At 43.7% G+C, this 17,151-nt stretch overlaps 1 protein-coding gene across 2 annotated transcripts in view; it reads left to right on the forward strand.

Moving 5' to 3' along the window:
• Nucleotides 1-6,507: 6,507 nt before the first annotated feature.
• RPS6KA2 (ribosomal protein S6 kinase A2) overlaps nt 6,508-17,151 on the forward strand; it is a 241,264-nt gene continuing 230,620 nt past the window's right edge. For both annotated transcript variants that reach the window (XM_044421315.1, XM_044421324.1), the window contains exons 1-2: nt 6,508-6,633; nt 12,711-12,764. In XM_044421315.1, the coding sequence (XP_044277250.1) occupies nt 6,565-6,633; nt 12,711-12,764 (123 nt within the window). In that variant the 5' untranslated portion in view covers nt 6,508-6,564. The remainder of the gene's footprint in view (nt 6,634-12,710; nt 12,765-17,151) is intronic.

Genomic DNA, 17,151 nt, shown 5'->3' on the forward strand with positions numbered 1-17,151 from the left:
GCTTTTGCAGTGCTGGTATACCACTACCACAGAGTCCCCTGGAAAAAGCAGCAACTGCAAGAGCTGCTCTGGCCATCCAGACTCTATGTATGGACCACTGAGGAAGAGGCAGGGAACAAAGACAGGGAGTGGTGCACCTTGAGATGGAATTTCAGATACAGTGGCTGGTTGGATACTTGCCAACAGTGGGAGGATTGAGCAGGGAAGATGGAAGCCATGTGATAAAAAAGAAACCACTTGATGGTCTGTCACGTAGATCATGATTAAAAAAATCAGAAATCATGGTAGCCACAAGGAGTTGCTTATTGTGTTGTGTGAACGCAGCCACTACGTCATCTTCAAATCATGGTTCTCTTGTATTTTCCTTTCTTTTCTGATTGCACAGGTTCAAACTTGTGGGAGAAAAAATGCCTTACAGTGGGTTACCTTACAGTGGGTTACCTTACAGTGGATTACCTTAGCACCTCTTTTTAATGAGGCATGGTTTTGTTGGGTAGGTTGTTGGGAGCAAGAGGGATGGCGGGCTTGGGCAAGCATTCCCACAGGACACTATCCACATCCCAGGTGCTGATTCAGCCTTGGGAGATGAGGAATGTCTCAGATTGGGGAGCATGCGTTAGCTCAAGGTTCTGGGATGCAACAGGAAGAGGTGATTATCTCAAGGACAGGTACTTCGCAGTGCCCGACAGTTCCTGAGAATGGCCCAGATGTATAACGTGGGAGTGGCCACTGGAGAATAGGAACTCCCAGGAGTGGACCAGCCCTCCTTCTCTGAGCCGAACCCGTGGCAAGGGGCCAGCAGAGGTGAGAGGCCCAGTTGGATGAGCAGCTTGTGGACAGAAGGCATGCCTGCCTTCAGAAAGCCCCTCTTGAAGGGTTGGGGCACAGATGTATTCATAAGCAGAGTTCCTGGAGGTAATCGCTAGACTGGGTTCAAGAAACTGCTCTGTGTATGCTCAGCAATCCAATCTGGGTGATTTGTACTCAAAGCAATAAAGAGCACGTGCAAGGAAAACGGTCTGTGTTGGTGTTTGTTTGGAGGAGGAACCTTGGACCACGACATCAGGGGGGTGAACCACTCATTGATTTGGGCACACCTTCACTTTAAAGCTTCTTGTCTGAACCATTTTATTACCATTTTATGTTTAACCACATTTTATTTTGCAAGAAAGCATTTTAGCTATCTGTCTATTTATCTTTGGAATCATTGAAATATTCATGCCATAGCACTTAATTGACTTTTTTTTTTAGTAAAAAGCTAAACTTCATGTTAAAAAATATGCCACCTTTCCAGTCAGTTTTAGCACCATGTGATGTTTTTTCTTTTTCTGGATCCTTTAAGTAGCACTAAAGCATTTTAAAGCTTTTCTTTTTTTAAAAAAAAGAGCTATGAAAATAATCATACAATAGCAAGACATTTAATACAAACCAAATACTTAATTTCAGAATTGATGCAAATAGTTTTAAATGGCATACTAAGAATTATCCCCCTTTCCCCTTATGCTCAAGGGCAGAGCATAAACACACAGTGCTATACATCCCTATAGACTTCATCTTCAATTGGAGAAAGAGGATTGCAATTCTGTATGCATTTTGTGCAGGGCTGCCATGGACAGGGCATGCTAGAGGCCTTTCATTCATGGCGTCATCATAATTTGGAAACAAATCGAAGGCTCACAACAAGAATGTGTAGCTTGAAGTGGAAGAGTAACAACTATTCACACCAAAAGTGCGACCCCACATTTTATTTATTTCTTTATTTATTAGATATCTATCCTGCTCTTGTGGCTGAAATGGCTCTCTGAATTCGTCTGAATGGTGATAACCATTCAGGCAGCAATCCCGTACCCATTCCTCTGCAAGTAGGCACAGTTGTAAGTAACTGTGGATATTACGGAGTATGAAAAACAGAGGCCATCTTTACAGTTACAGAAGCCCACCATTGAAATCAGTGGTGTCCGTCAGGCTGGACCATCAGGCTGAGGCCCAGGACCTCACAGGTGAAGCCCCCTACCCGGATATCATCCAGAGAGTCACAGGGGATGGGGAGGATGATTCAAATGAGCTTGACAATCCCCACTTGCCCATGCTCAGAGGTCTTCCTCTCCTCCTCCTCCTCCTCTATAGGGTATCATCTCAAGGTTGGCAGGTGGGGTTTGGGCTAGGAGTGATGTTGTATGCTTCACAGCCAAAGTGACATACACATGGCCTTCTAAAGCCAAACCCCCAACTGGTAAAAGCTTTATGTCCAGGGCCAAAACTCACCTAGCTGCACCACTGACTTAAGTCATTACTGGTAATTTGGCCAAGCCTGAAATAAGTTCAGGAAAAAAAAATCCTTTGGTCTTCTACCACGATACATTTAGCTTTAGCAATTTTTCTGGTCGTTTTGCTGAACTGAAGTGTTTGCTGTTTTAGAATCAGCACATATTTAGTAATGGATAAACATCACATTGTGAAGCAATCTGATACCAACCATAGCAGAAGGCCCAGCAAGGTGGATGCCAAAAAAACAACCAAGAAAAACAAGGGCACTGGAATTACATATTTTAAGGGGCATAAAGCAATAATTAGACTGAAATCAAAAACATATTAGCAAGTCTACATTTAGCTGTAAATGTGGAATACATAATATTTCTTAATTTTTGGTAGACTGCAGGTGCTGAAAAACATGAATATCCTAAATATGATCATTATCACTATGTGTATTTCCATCATTTCAATTCCCTCTGACCTCACTGTATAGAATCCCCTCCCCACAACCATATGGATCTGTACTGGAAAAATGGTTTGCAGTGAATCACAGTCCATAGTCTTTAAGGGGTCACAGAACCCTCTGCTGTTTTGCTACAACAAACTTATAGAGATCTCCCCCTAGGAATATGCACATTCCTTGAATAGAAGCAGCAATTTAGAAATGCATCTTCCGTTTAGTGCACATTAGCTTTTCATAATCCTGAGAGTCACAATGACACAGCAAAGCAGGGATCTACATAACCCTTCCCTCCACTCTTAGCAACTATCAGCAGCCAGTAAGTAACATCATCATGACCTTAGCAATGAATTATTGTGCACTGCTGTCCCAAGGGGAAAAGCAAAAAGGAACAGATGGAGAGGGAAGACATGGCCCATTTGAGAGACTTTGCTCAATATAAGCTGCATCTGCATGCTTTTAAAGTTCCAGCTTTCAAGGCAAGCAAAATCTGGATTCACTAACAAGACAATTTTGCACCAATGGGCACAGATGCTAGGACTGAGCTTATGTCATGGCTAAGCAAATATCTGAAACCACATCATCCACATCAGAATTCAGCTACTTACCTACTGAACAGCACTGAGTCACTTTGATGAAATTCTCTCTTTTCTCTGTCTACAGTATTTCCTACTTTTGAAATGATACATTTTTACTAGGCACAGAGGAAAAATAAAATCTTCACTGAATAAAATGATTAGTGTCTCAATGTGCCATTAGATAATGCAAGTAATTCTTCCTAGGGCTGTTATTCCTGCAAAATAACTGAGCAAATGTCAGAAGGGAATTAACTTCAGTGGCTTTGTACCCTTCTCTGAACAACATTAGGTGGAAGTATTGCAAGGAACCAAGTGTTTATGAGACACAAAGGAAAGTACTTTGCCATGAGCTCAGCAAACACATATTTTCATTTCACCTAGTAAGTAATTTAGATGTTTTAATCTCTCCGCTCTCCACCCAGCCAAGTTCATGAAGCAGCACAGAAGATGCTCAAACTTGCAACAGATTATTACTTACATTTATTTATACTTCTTATTGAATATATTGTAAAGTTTTATAACAACCGGACAATGAATCTTAATATAAATACTTGAACAAATGAATAAATGGGGAGCTGGGGAGCCAAAAGGGGTACAACTTAAGGATGGCATTCAATGTCACATGAGTGACTGGGTCTCCTTTTCTCCTTCTGCAGTCCCTCAAATCTGCTCTGGAACCTTCCTCAATCAGCCAGAGCATAATTTGAGGGTGCATAGAGGAGGAAAAGGGGACCAACATTGCTGTAACCAGTGAGAGAACTGAATAGGATACTACCCAAATCACGTATTAAAAATAAGGCTATACCTAAAGTCATCATTCTAACAGGTCACATACTTTAAAAGCAAATCTACATTTAGCAATATTAGCAAAATTCATATCCCTTAACTCAAATCTTAATAAACATTCTTAAGATTTTCTTTTCAAAGAGACAAACTAACAATATTTCATCTTACAAAAGTTCTTTCTTCAGACTCTGCTTTACCAACAAGTGATGGACAAAGAGGTCATTTTTGTTCAGAATTAGTGAAACGATAATGAAATCAAGTGACCCTGAAACTTACATTTAGAGTCTCCAAATTTCTTTTGGAATGTGCAGAATTGCAGTCTAACGGGTTGCAAACATCTGTAATATGTCTGTAGTGGATACAGGTCTATAGCAGATGTAATACAGTTTCCCTGTTGACATTACTGCCCAGAACATTTGGGCGGTTTGGTTGGGTATGCAGTGACGAACTTCTGTTTTCACTCTAACTCTATAAGGCAGGACAGGCTGCAAGGGACCCTTTTGCCTATATTTCTCAGAGGTAGGTAGATACTAGATGCTAGGCACAGAATGCTGGAAGGGCCAAATTTAACTTGCTTGCAATAAAATCTGGCCCTTTGGGTCTTCTGTGGCTACCTGCCATGAAGTATCATGAAAGGCTGCATCTACCTCAGAAACATGCTAAATATACCTGACCACTGCAGCACTCAGAAGCTGCTTCCCAGTTTTCTTTTGGAAAGAAGGGTGCACCCCAAGCTTCATAGCACCCCAGGGTGTGGCTGGCATCTTCTTAGTAGGAGGGTGAAGTCAGTGTGGTTGGGAGGCATAAATACAGGCTGGGATGGTGGAATCTACTGCAGCCTGCTAAGTTCCCTGATCAAAGATGCAGCTTGAAAAGTCCAGCGGCAGGGAAAGGGTTTGATTCACTATGCCTGCCCTCTAAATCCTCTGGCACTGGCAGGTCATTTTCTGTTCCTTCATCGAAGATTTCAAAGCTCTCTGTCCTCAGTGCTGGGCTACACATCTCATCTAATTTCTTTGCAAAGTGGAAAGCAAATTCAACGGTTCCTACGCAGCAATACTCCTCTTATTTCTATGGGGCTTACACACTGTTGGCAGTGGATCTCCACTAGTGTGAGTATAACATTAAAGGGAGGCGATGAGGGCTCTCTTCCGACTTCCTGGAATGGGCTTGAGGGAGTGAGTAGACGGAACACGGTAAAAGCATAAGACGGCTTAGAGAAACCACCCAGCAGCAGTCACCCAAGGTAAGATGCGTAACTGCAATTATCAGCGGTCTCAGTAAAACTCGCTTTTGCCATTTGAAGAAGGGAGGAAAGTTAACACATTCGCATTCCTTCTGCAAGGATAAAGGGCGCAAGGAAATCATGGTTTGGGTAACCTTGGCCAGCAGATGTGGACTACAACTCCCATCACTCCATGCACTCAGGAGTTGTTGTTGTGGTCCAACAACTCTGGTCAGCGCCAGACTGGGGAAAAAGCCAGTGTAGGGAGCTATCCTACGCATGATTGGACAGAAAAAAGTCCTGCAAGGACCAGGATGCCCTAGGATAGTGACGGGGCATGCTGCGAGTTGCAGGGTTTTTTCTTTGTAGAGCCCTACAGGGCCTTTTCCTTCCTGAACATGCACCGCAGGGCGCCCTCAGTCTGAAGTCAACAGGCTGCGTTTGTTTAAGACCCGGTGTAACCGCTGCCGTGAACACGCGTGGAGAGCGTTCGCCTCGCCGCCTCCTGCTCCTCCCTGCGAAGCGTTTGAAACCCGCTTTCCGCAGCGTCCCCTCCCCGGCGCCCGCCCAAGGTCTGCAGCAGCAGCAGCAGCAGCAGCAGCAGACGCTCCCCGCGGTCGCACGCGAGGCAGCCCCCTCTGGACTGGCAGCAGCGGCGGTATCACGACGCCTCCCGCTCAGCCCTGCCGGGCTGCGGTTGCTATAGCAGCCTCCGCCGCTGCGCCGCCGCCTCAGACTCAACTTTCACCCGTGACTGTAAGAGTAAATTGAGGCGCTGGGGGCTTTTCCCCTTTAATAAATACATAAGCACACTGAAAACACTGGAAAGGGAGTGCGGGAGGGGGGGAGAAAGAGAGAGAGTTTGAAAGGCGACCCAGGAAGCCTTTCTGCTGCCAACAAACGAAAGTCAATTTGCAGCGCTGAGCTGTAATTACCCCTCCTGCCTCTCGCTCTCTCCCCTCCTCCCAGCTCTTCCCGCTATCTCCTTCAAACGCGTGCTGGGAGGCGGCGGCGGCGGCGGCGGCTCCTCGCAGACTCTTGCCCGGCGGTCATTCCGGAAGCCATTTCCCGGAGACCCCTCCGAGCCGCTCGCTCTCAGGCGCAGAGGCAGCGTCCCCTTTGGACTCGCTTCGCAGCGCGGCTCGTGCTTCGCTCCGCTCCTTCGCTTTCCCCCTGCCCCCGCTCCCTCGCTCTCTCCCGCAGCGCTCACTCTCTCTTGCTCCGCCAGGCAATCCTGGGAAGAAGCAGCAAAGTCTCCAAAGATGCCAATCGCCCATTTACTGGAGCTATGGAAAAAGATAGAGGTGGAGGTGGAGCCTATGGAAACCGAGGTGAGCTACGAGCCCGCCGGGGCGTCCCAACCGCGGCGCTGCCGCCGAGGCCAAGTTCCGTGCGTGCATGCATGCAAAAAGAGAGAGATCGCGCGGGTCTCCGCAAGAGGCTGGCGATTGCCTTCATTTCGTACCCTTTTTGTGAGACCTCTGGGGAGAAGAGGGGAGGCATTGCAGCCCCCTGCTCTGGTCAGCAGAACTTTGCATTGGGTTGCCTCTCTTTCCTCGCACCCCTGCACCTTTATGGCTGTGGTCTGAGGAAGATCCACTTGTTGATACTCTTCGAGAGTGCGGAAGGGTGGAGAAAAGAAAGCGTAACTCCTTCTGGCGGGGCGGCCAGGGTGCTCCCAGCCCTCCATGGGACCGGGGGTGCCGTTTCGGTGCCTCGCATCCCTGCAGTGCAGGCACGTGGGAAGTTGAACCCACCCCAGATTTGCCCCGGCAGAGTTCGCTCCGCCAGTGCAGGGGGAGTCCTGGTCATGCATTCCGCAAAGTGAGCTTTCGGTGGTCGTTCAGGACCAGCTGGATTTACTCCTAAGCTGCCGTTTGCCACGCCAGCATGCACTGTAGCGGCCGCAGGAGGGTCACGTGTGATAGTATCGGAGCCTTAGCTATGACTAAACCGACTGCATGGTAGCGTTGCCCCTGGTGCAACGATATGGTGTGTACTCGCCTGTCCCGGGGATACTTCCTACTTGCACTGCCTCTGTTATGATGGACTAACATGCCCCCTAACAGCTCGTGCATACGGGCCCTTTCTGAAGAAGAAATACGCACAAGTGCCTATAGCGTAATTGCAGGCTGCAACAAGTGGCTTCTCTCCTCCCGTAAGCAGGAAGCGGGTGATTGGTTCTCATGTTATGTCACTTATTTGAATATAAGTAATAAAAAGTGTTGCTCTGTTTTGGTGTCTATATATCAAAGAACAGTGTATTTAGTTGCATAGTCTGAGAAATGATTGGTAGTTTACATGAAATGAATTGTTTTTCCATTTGTCTACATCGCAAAAAGCGAATTTGATGACTTGAAGGTGCCTTATTAATTACAAAATTCCGAATGTAAATGTCGACAGTTTAAGGACTATCAATCTGTCAGTTTGTTGCATTTAGCCATAGGCCATTAGAAGTTAACAAGGTAAAACATTGGATTAACAAATAAAATCATAAATATATCAAAACATAATACTAAAAGACAAACCAGGCATAATTCAGGACGGTGTCCCCTTCAAAGCCTCCCTACAGATGCGGATCAGCATCTGATAGCAAAAACACTAATTTAGTTTAAGGACTATGTCACTGCTTCTTATAACTGAAATAATAATAAACATGTGGAATGTTTTGAATGTTGGTTTTATATTCGTAGAATATTTGTCTTTCTTTACTCAAGCATGCTGTTTGACTGGGGAACATTAACAGTGATTTTCTTTCTTTACATGTATTTAAACATTCATAGCAAGTGCAATTAAGATTGCAGTCCTAAGCATGCCTTGTAGGAAATCCTGTAGGAAATGGTGCCTGATCCAGTACACAGAATCAGTATAGCCCATGGTGGCTGTGGTGCGTTCATGATGTGGCTCCAGCTTGTCGCCTGTGAAACTGGTGAAGGGTATGGTTAACAAACCAGTCACAACCCTAAAAGAGCTCACGGGTTATGGGTGGTTTGTTAATCACACCAACAACCCAGGCTTGCAGACTTAGCAGAACACAACAAGCTGCAGTTGTGGCTTGAATGTGCACCATGGATGTCTGTACTGGGTGTTAATAAACCCACTGTGGCCTAGTGTGTTGCGCAAACTGGGAAAGCTGAATTCCTGGTAAACATGCACTAGGTGCTACTTACCAGGTGGTACGCAGAGAGTCAGCAAGAGAGATTGGGCAGTCGCCAAACAGGCAGCGAAAACGAGGTATGCTGAGCCCTGGATAGGCTGCGCAAGTGGTGTGTGGTGCTTCTTTTGGTGGGTCATAAGGCATAAGAGGGTTCTGATAGCATGATTAGTGGGATACTGCAGTCTGCTGGGTCAGATGTTCTAGAAGGAGGCTGTCTGGTCTGTGGTTCTCAGCCGTCTCACTCCGGGAGCAGCCCTACAGTATTGCGCAGATTGCTTTGATGCTTGTAAGTCTCGCAGTGTTCAGTGGGGCAAGAAATTATGCACACGGTTACAGCTCTAGCGAGATGATAATAGCACACAATAGTTGAGAAACTTAAGGACACAGTTCTGTTATTTCATGGCATCCAGTAGAATATAATCAGCATATGCTGGATTTTTCTCCTATGTCATTCATATCTTGAATGACTGATGATTCCTAACTGTTTTTCAACATGACTGTGATTATAGTTTCTAGAATGCAGTTCATCATCCCATCTAAATGGCTGCCCAGAGAGCATAAAGCTAACGGGCAGGTTACATACAAATTTAATAAATAAATAAATAAATAAATAAAATCAGCTAATCTGTTTATTCAATCTGCAGACACTTGCATGTTTGGAATGAAATAACATGTTGGGAACTTTTAATGCCTTATCAATATTAGCATCACAAAACTGTACTATTCAGCTGCTATTCTGCAGCCAGAATCTCAGATGTACTATGCTCATTTGCACAATCCAAGCTTCTTTTGGTGAGAGAGTTTCATTACATCTTGTCAGGGCTTTTTTATTTTAATGGGACATTAATCCCGTAAGATCCTAGAACATTCTGTAGCCAGCTTTTAAACAGAGAATAATCCTTCTCCCACATACTCAATACATCACTAAGTAATAATACTGTAGGCATATGGAAATTTTGCTTGTCACTAATTTAACTTTTACTGCTACTGGTAGTCTGCATGCAGGTCTTCAAACTGATGCCCTCCATATGTTTGGGAGTATGTCTCCTATCAGCCCCAGGCAAAATGACAAATGGTCTGAGATATTGAGAGTTGTGAACCAAAACAGCAGGAGGACGTTAGGTTGAAGAGGCAAAGAAAGAGCCCTTCCCTTGTCTTGAGGGGCCCAGAATTACCTTCTGTGATAACTGGACCTCTCTAGAACTCCCAGTGCACCAATCATGATTGTCTGAGTGAGCTGTTCTGTTGAAGGAGGGCAAGGTAAAGTGCCAATCCCATAATCCCTCTTGATTGGCTGTGCTGGCCAGGGGCAATAAGAAGGCAGTCCAGTGACATCTGGAGGAATGCTCAGTACCCCTAGAGCATGGCTTGCTTTTCATCAGGAGATGGAATGTGTGTTTCCATCTAGATCAGAGATGGGAGACTTGTGGCTCTCCAGATGTTTCTCTCTCATGATCTCTTACCACTGTCTATGCTAGCTAGACTTGATGGAAGTTGTACGCCACATCTGGAAGGTCACAGATTGCTCACTAATCCAAAGTGAGAGAGAATGAGAACAACTACTTCTCAACTGCTTCTTTTGAGGACATGTGACCAACTTCTCATTAGCATTGTAACTGTAGACAGGCAATTTCTCAAAGCTCAGTAATTTTGTCCTGTTACATTGGGCAGACTCTTTAAATAGCTTTAGGTAGGCTTATTTAATTGGGAAGCAGGCTACCTGCTGTGCTGATGCTTTAAAATAGAAATATTGCTTGTTACTTTACCTTAGCAAAAGTCTTTAAGAAAGTCATATTTTATATTTTCTGGCTTCACGTTGCCATCATACCACTGACAACTTCATTTGAAGGGCCCATGTTTTCCTTTGTCTTTGTTTGTGGAGTGGAGCAGTTGAATCTTCAGGGAGTGACTTTGGCAAGGGGAATGACAGGTGTGGTCGATCAGGGTCTGTGGTCTTAGAGAAGCCTAGCCTATCACATTGTTAGCAGTCACATTTTACACCAGCTGACATAATACACATTTTGCATGACTTGAACCTTACAACAGGCATGCAGCTGATGCCATCTTTTATTTTGCAGTATAGGAAATGGTTCTTCCAAGATGGTGCCTTTCACCTGCTGGCACAACAGGTGGCGTGTTAGGGAAGAGGCTTCCCCTGATCTCTCTCTCTCTCTCTCTCTCTCTCTCTCTCTCTCACTCACTCACTCACTCACTGTGTGTGTGTGTGTGTGTGTGTGTGGAGGGAGAGAGAGAGAGACAGAGAGAGAGAGAGACAGAGAGACAGAGAGAGAAGGAAAGCCTGTTCTGACATTATGGCATGAGCTGCCAGGATGTTTATCAGTTATCCTAATGCAGTAATCAAATGTTGCATATCTTGTAGAATGGGATGTTGGATTAGACTGTTCAATCAAAAATGCTCACAATGTGCAAAACTTTTTGGGGGGGATATGGTATTTGCTCGTGCTGTGCTATGAGAACCATTTGCATGCTGTCTCAGAGGTAAGAGTGATCCATATTGTGGTGTGTCTATTGCTCCATAAATGGGTCAGGATTTCTAATATCAGAGTTTAGTTTAAACAATGATATATGAAGTAAGGCTTCCTCATATTGCATATTTGAGCAATAGAATCAGCATTTGGAAGGTTGTTGCTTTTAAAATTGTATTCCAAATGGTGTAAGCAGTGGCCAAATCTGGCTATGTTTTATGTTCTTTTCTTCCTCAGAGAAAGATTTTGTTGTCTTTCCAACAAAATACAGTCTGTCTTGACTTCAGTTCAACAAGATTATGAATAATTATAATTATTCATAATCTTGTAATGTTAATTGAACAAGGCTGATCTTGATCATTCATCCATGTTATTTCACAACAAAAAAAAATCAATCTTCAATTTTTCTAAGCATACTCACTTGAGAGGCAGTTCCCTACACAACTGGTATTACTTTAGAGCAGGGGTCCTCAAACTTTTTCAGCAGGGGGCCAGTTGAAAGGTGCCGGTGCTAGCCGCGGGCCGGAAAGGGGGAGCTGGCGGTGCATGCGGGCCGGTGAGTGGGTGGTGTGTGCAGGCGCCTATGCTGAGGGGGGGGGCAGGGGGTGTGGCGAGGCGAGGCACGGGCAGGCAGGCGTGCGCGGGGAGGGGATGGTTATCTCTGAGCGAGCAAACCGCTGCCTCCTTGCGCGCGGGGCAAGGCGGGCGGCAGCGGGCCGGTGCATGGGTGCGGGCGTGGCAGGTCCAAATGGGCGTGGCAGGCCAGATAAACGGGCATGGCAGGCCGGATCCGGCCCCCGGGCCTTAGTTTGAGGAGCCATGCTTTCGAGGTAAGAAATGTAAGATTGGCCTTTATAATTTTCCCATCATGCTTTCATGTTTATCTTAGCCTTTTTCATATGATGCTAATATTTTATTAAGTAAATTTATGAATGATGTGAATCAATATTTTACATACCCACTGAGAAGTAATTCCCATTGAGTTCAATATAATTTACACCCTGGTAAGTGTGTAGGATTGCAGCCGTTGACTCGTGTGCATAAAAGCAAGTTTCCATACAAAGTTTCATATTGTACTCAGAAAAGTAGTGTGAGATCCTAATCCATGTTCAGGAATCTTTGAAAAGTTCTTAGTGCTCCTGGGTCAGGGGAATAAGGAATGGGCATAATATAATTAAAGATAAGCATTTTGAAGTTCACTAGATTTTTACTTCTCTCCCATTGAAATAAATGGCATTTATAAATGCTTAAACTTGGCTAGGTTGTACGGGGGAATTTCATTTTTTACAGCTATATTATCTTAGGTTAATTTTTTTTCAGTTGAATGCCGCTGTGATGTAGCAGATAAAGTTGCAGTTGTGCAACAGTTTTATCCTTGTCTATTCATGTAGCTCATTATTTATTTATTTATTTATTTATTAAAACATTTTTATGCCGCCCCATTCGCCAAAGCCTCGGGGCGGCTTACAACAATGATGACAGACCTGTCATGGGTGACCCTGTAGGTTTTGATCCAAAATCACAGGAGAAAAAGCATGATACAGACAAAACAAGTAGAAAAAACACAATATTGGTGTTACCATTCAGCTACTAGCTGAAATAAAACTTGTTATTAACAAGACTTTAAAAGTAATAAACAATAATGTAATAATGGGGGGGGGGTTGAGATAAACGATCTACATATTTCCTGTGCTGTTTAATTGTTTCCGAAATTTGCATTGCATCTTCCAAACATTTTCCCTCTCTCTCTCTTTTTAATTACCAGCCAGCAGCAGAGGATGCCAGATTGGATGAAGGCTTGGATGATTCTTCAAACAAGGTAATTCCATTTTTTATGTCTGTTTGAATTCTGGGGCTAGCTGCCTTTTATCTTCATAAAAAACACATGCATACCAAAACGCACCTTGCCTTGATTAGAACTTCATTGTTAGGTTTGCATCTCAGAGTTTGAGAGTCTCTACTACCATATTTCCCCAAAAATAAGACCAGGTCTTAAATTAATTTTTGCTCCAAAAGATTTATTAGGGCTTATTTTCAGGTGATGTCTTATTTTTTCATGTACAACAATCTACATTTATTCAAATACAATCATGTCATCTTCTTTTGGAACATTGTCATAACTCCAAACCCCGAATTGTGTTGCAACAGATGTACTAAATGTGTCTGGCTGACAATCTTAACTGCAGCTTTTTGGAGTAGGGCTTATATTACGAGCATCCTGAAAAATCATGCTAGGGCCTATTTTCTGGTTAGGTCTTATTTTCAGGGAAACAGGGTAAGAGGGCATGCATATAGGCAGGCTTATAGGTTAACTAGAAACCTCTCAGTTATTAGACAGTGAAGACATTTATTGCTTAACTAAAGCAGAACTGAGGAACCTTTTTCAAATTCAGGGCCAAATTCAATTTTGGAGAAGCTCCCTGGAGTAGCTTTTCAGTGGTAGCTGAGGCCAAAGATGGAGATCAAAATTGCTCAAAGCAACTGTATAGTTCAGCTTAAAACTCTTGCTGCCAGTAACTAAGTCTTACGGGAGGCATTTCAGCTTTTCAGAATGGGAAGGAAATTTGTGCAAAACCAAGAAGACCCCAGAATATTGGCAGCTGGGTGAACAACAGTGAATCCAGGGAAAGGATATCACGTACTACCAACCTCTGTATTATAATAACTCAAACTGAACATTGTTATCAGTTAAGAAAATCTTCACAGAAGTATCAGTCAGAGGAGTTTACACACATGTGATTTGTCATGAACATCATTTTGGTCCATTTATCTAGCACACAATAGAGTGTTTCTTAAATACTCATGAGTGGTATTTCAATCTAGCCCTTGATGCGTGCCTGCAACCTCAGTTTTGCCTTAACATTATTGTTAGAAGATAAGCAGGAACTCACCATGCAACACATGAGACCTTTTCCCAGTGAAGAATAGGATATCACTGCTTTAAACACATTGCATTTTACTTTTCATGGCTGTGTGCTAAGCAGGCTTTTCATTCTAAAGGAGGGGCATACAATCCTTTCTGCCCCATGAACCTTTATCAGGTGTGTGCTGGGGTGCTAGGGATGTGCACAGGCTCTCGTGAGCACATGCGTGCACACACATGCATGCACAGTCATTCACAGTGAGTACTCAAGGAAGGCACAACAAAACTTTTTTTAAGCTGCAGTATTATATCTGAGTAGATGGATATAGTATTGCACTGTTAGCACCATGTGTAAAAATGACCACAATACGGTGTCGGATCCGTTCCTAGAATGAGCTGAACATCTACAAGTAGAGGCAGGCCACACGCAACTTTGTTAATTATGTTTAGTTCAGCATCAATAAATGTAGCCCCGCAGGCTGAAACTGTAAACAGTCTATATGTGTCATAACACAATCTTGTGGTCAATAGCTATACCTTGTTCAAGCCTAAGGCCTATTTTCATTTTCAGAAAATATTGATGAAATGTTGAAATGGTCCAAATGTTGAAATGCTGTAGCCTGAATGGTGCGAACTTTATGAGACTCAATTTGTTCCCTCACTCTTTCATTCAGCTAGGTATAATATACAGAAATAGGAATAGTTAACCTAACAAACTGTGAAAAGTAAACAATTTCTGTTACTTTAGAGTTAGCATTTGTGTCAAGGTTAACAAGTTCTTTGAACAGCTCAGAGGAAAAGAGACATCCATGGGCACAATTCTGTGCATGTTTACGACTAGATAGAAAAGGGGCCTATACCTCCCAGCAAGCTGCAGTTGCTTAGCTGGAAGTTGGAGGCTTTTCCTCTGTGGAAACACGCAGCGGCTTCTACTGTAAGGGTGCCTCTGGACAGAAGGCACCTAGCGTTACCAGTTAGAAAGCATGGTGCAGCGATTCCACCTTTTTCTCCTTAATGGATTTTCCGTGGTAAGCACAGAAAAAATGTGTGAAGCACACGAGGCTTAAAAGTGGAAGATGAAATCAACTGGATCCTACACAAAGTTCTGTGAATGAGACAGGGTGATAGCCTGGTAGAAACCTCAGCTACAAGCACTCTAAGAGAACACCAATAGCAACCGTGATGTCCACTGGCTATTCGAACTTCTCATTTAATTTCTGGAAATGACTGACTGAATCCAAGAACAGTGCAACGAGTATACTAACTTTTCTTGCCTCCTTTGTTATTAACCACTGCAATGCTTGTTCCACAAAGCTAACCTAGTTGACCAGCATTAACTTAATAAAGACTTTAGTTAGAAACCTTTGTCCTGATCTGCTTGGAAGGAGAGAGAAGACTGGCTACACCATGGACAGGCGGCCCCACATATGTAAATCATTGTGGTAATCAAGAGGAGAGGTTGTCAGAGCACGGAGCACTGCAGCTAGGCTCTCTCTGTCCAGATAAGGATGTAACTGTTATATCAGCCTGAGTTGATAGTAGGTGCTCCTTGCTACCAAGTCTTCCTGTGCCTTCAATGACAACACTGGATCTAAGAGCACCTGCGATCTATGAACATGTTCCTTTCACTATTGTAAAATGCCCAAAGAACTTGGGCTATTGGTGGTTTAGAAATTAAATTAATTAATTAATGAGATGGCAAATTCCTCCAGAACAGAGTGAACACCATTTAGACCAGCAGGCAAACCACCTACCACAAGTACCAATTCTCAGTTTATTGATCCTTGTCCAGTCCATTTCTGGATGCAGGCACTGGTTCGGGAGGCCCACTGCCTCCTCTGGGTTTGAAGAAAAGTAGAGATAGAGCTGGGTGGCCTCCTCATAACGGTGACGCCTTGGTCCATATCTCCCAGGAGTTTCATGTTGATGTTGAACAGCATGCGGGACAAAATAGGTCTCTCTAGCACCCTATGGCATAACTGCAACAGTCTGTCAGCTCCTGCTCCTGGAAATGGCCTTCCGTATAGGAATGAAGCCATTGCAGTGCAGCACCTCCAGCTGCCAGCTCAGATGGTCAGTCTGGATGAGTACTATGTTTAGCAACAAAGAACCATGAGAATGTCACAGGTTGGGGCACACTGAGCAGGCATGGATTAGACTAGGTCACAGTCTAAGGTGAGACATATTGTATTCCTATTTAAATCATAGAAATGATTTCTGCTTTGTAAATTTATGTATAGGCATATGCACATTTTATGCAACTCAAAAGCCGCTATATAAATATTAGATTACATAGAAGGAGTAGAGAACAGGTTAGGACATATGTATAACAAAACCTGTCCCTCCCTTATGAACAAAAGCCTAGACTTTGCCTCCTCATTTCTGTTGTCATGCCAACAATAATCTATTCAAAACAGTTTGGTGCTTGTATAATACTAAACTTAATCAACAACAGGAATATCCTTGTATAACACTTGGACATTTTATGTATGGGGTGAAAGAAATCCAGTAAAGCTAATGTCTGCCTGGTTAGTTGACAGTGACATTTTAAAAGAGCCTTAAGGATTCCATATGACATCAACAATTGGTGCTTATAATCATTCTCTTTCTTCCCCTCCTCCATGCTCAGTGCAAACAACTGATATAGGTCAGATTATATTAAGCGTCTACTGACTTATGTCCATTTTCATTACAGTGTGAGATGCTGACATTTCCATCTACTTTCCTTGGCTTTATGCTGCTGAGATTTCTTAGTGTTCCTTGATGCAATAAGGTGGAAGGTTTTTGTACAGCTGCCTACGGAGTATTACTCTCATTAACTTCATCTGAATGCATATCTTACCAGTGGCATGTACACTATTGGGAATTAGTGTGACTTCTACTTTTTTTTTTTTTTTGATAAAATTGACCCTTGAATGAAGAACAAATTTTTAGCCCAAAAGCTGAAGGCAGAGATTTTGCATTATTTATTTATTTATTAATTAAAACATTTCTATGCGCCCCTTGCTGAGGCCCTTAGTGTGTGACTTCATTGTTTTGATGGTTGTGTGATCTGGGCAGAGTTAGTTGTGCTTTTATTTTTCTCTTTTCTGCTTCCAGTCCTGGTTCTATAATAGAACCAGGAGCCCCAACCCAGTGAAGTTTTGCGTTCCCTGCCAGGTCGGGGGCCACCACAACATGCCCTCCAATGCATCCACCAGAATCCTTAGGAATGCAGCTGCACAAACAATTCCAGTTATGACTGTGGCGGCACCCCCTGTGTGAGTCCAGTGTGGTCCCCCCATACCTCCACACTTGCCCTCTCCAGTTCTCAAGATGTCCCGACTGATTTGGTGATGAATAC

Source organism: Varanus komodoensis, unplaced genomic scaffold, assembly GCF_004798865.1.
Source record: "Varanus komodoensis strain SLA01 unplaced genomic scaffold, ASM479886v1 scaffold1, whole genome shotgun sequence".
NCBI lineage: Eukaryota > Metazoa > Chordata > Lepidosauria > Squamata > Varanidae > Varanus > Varanus komodoensis.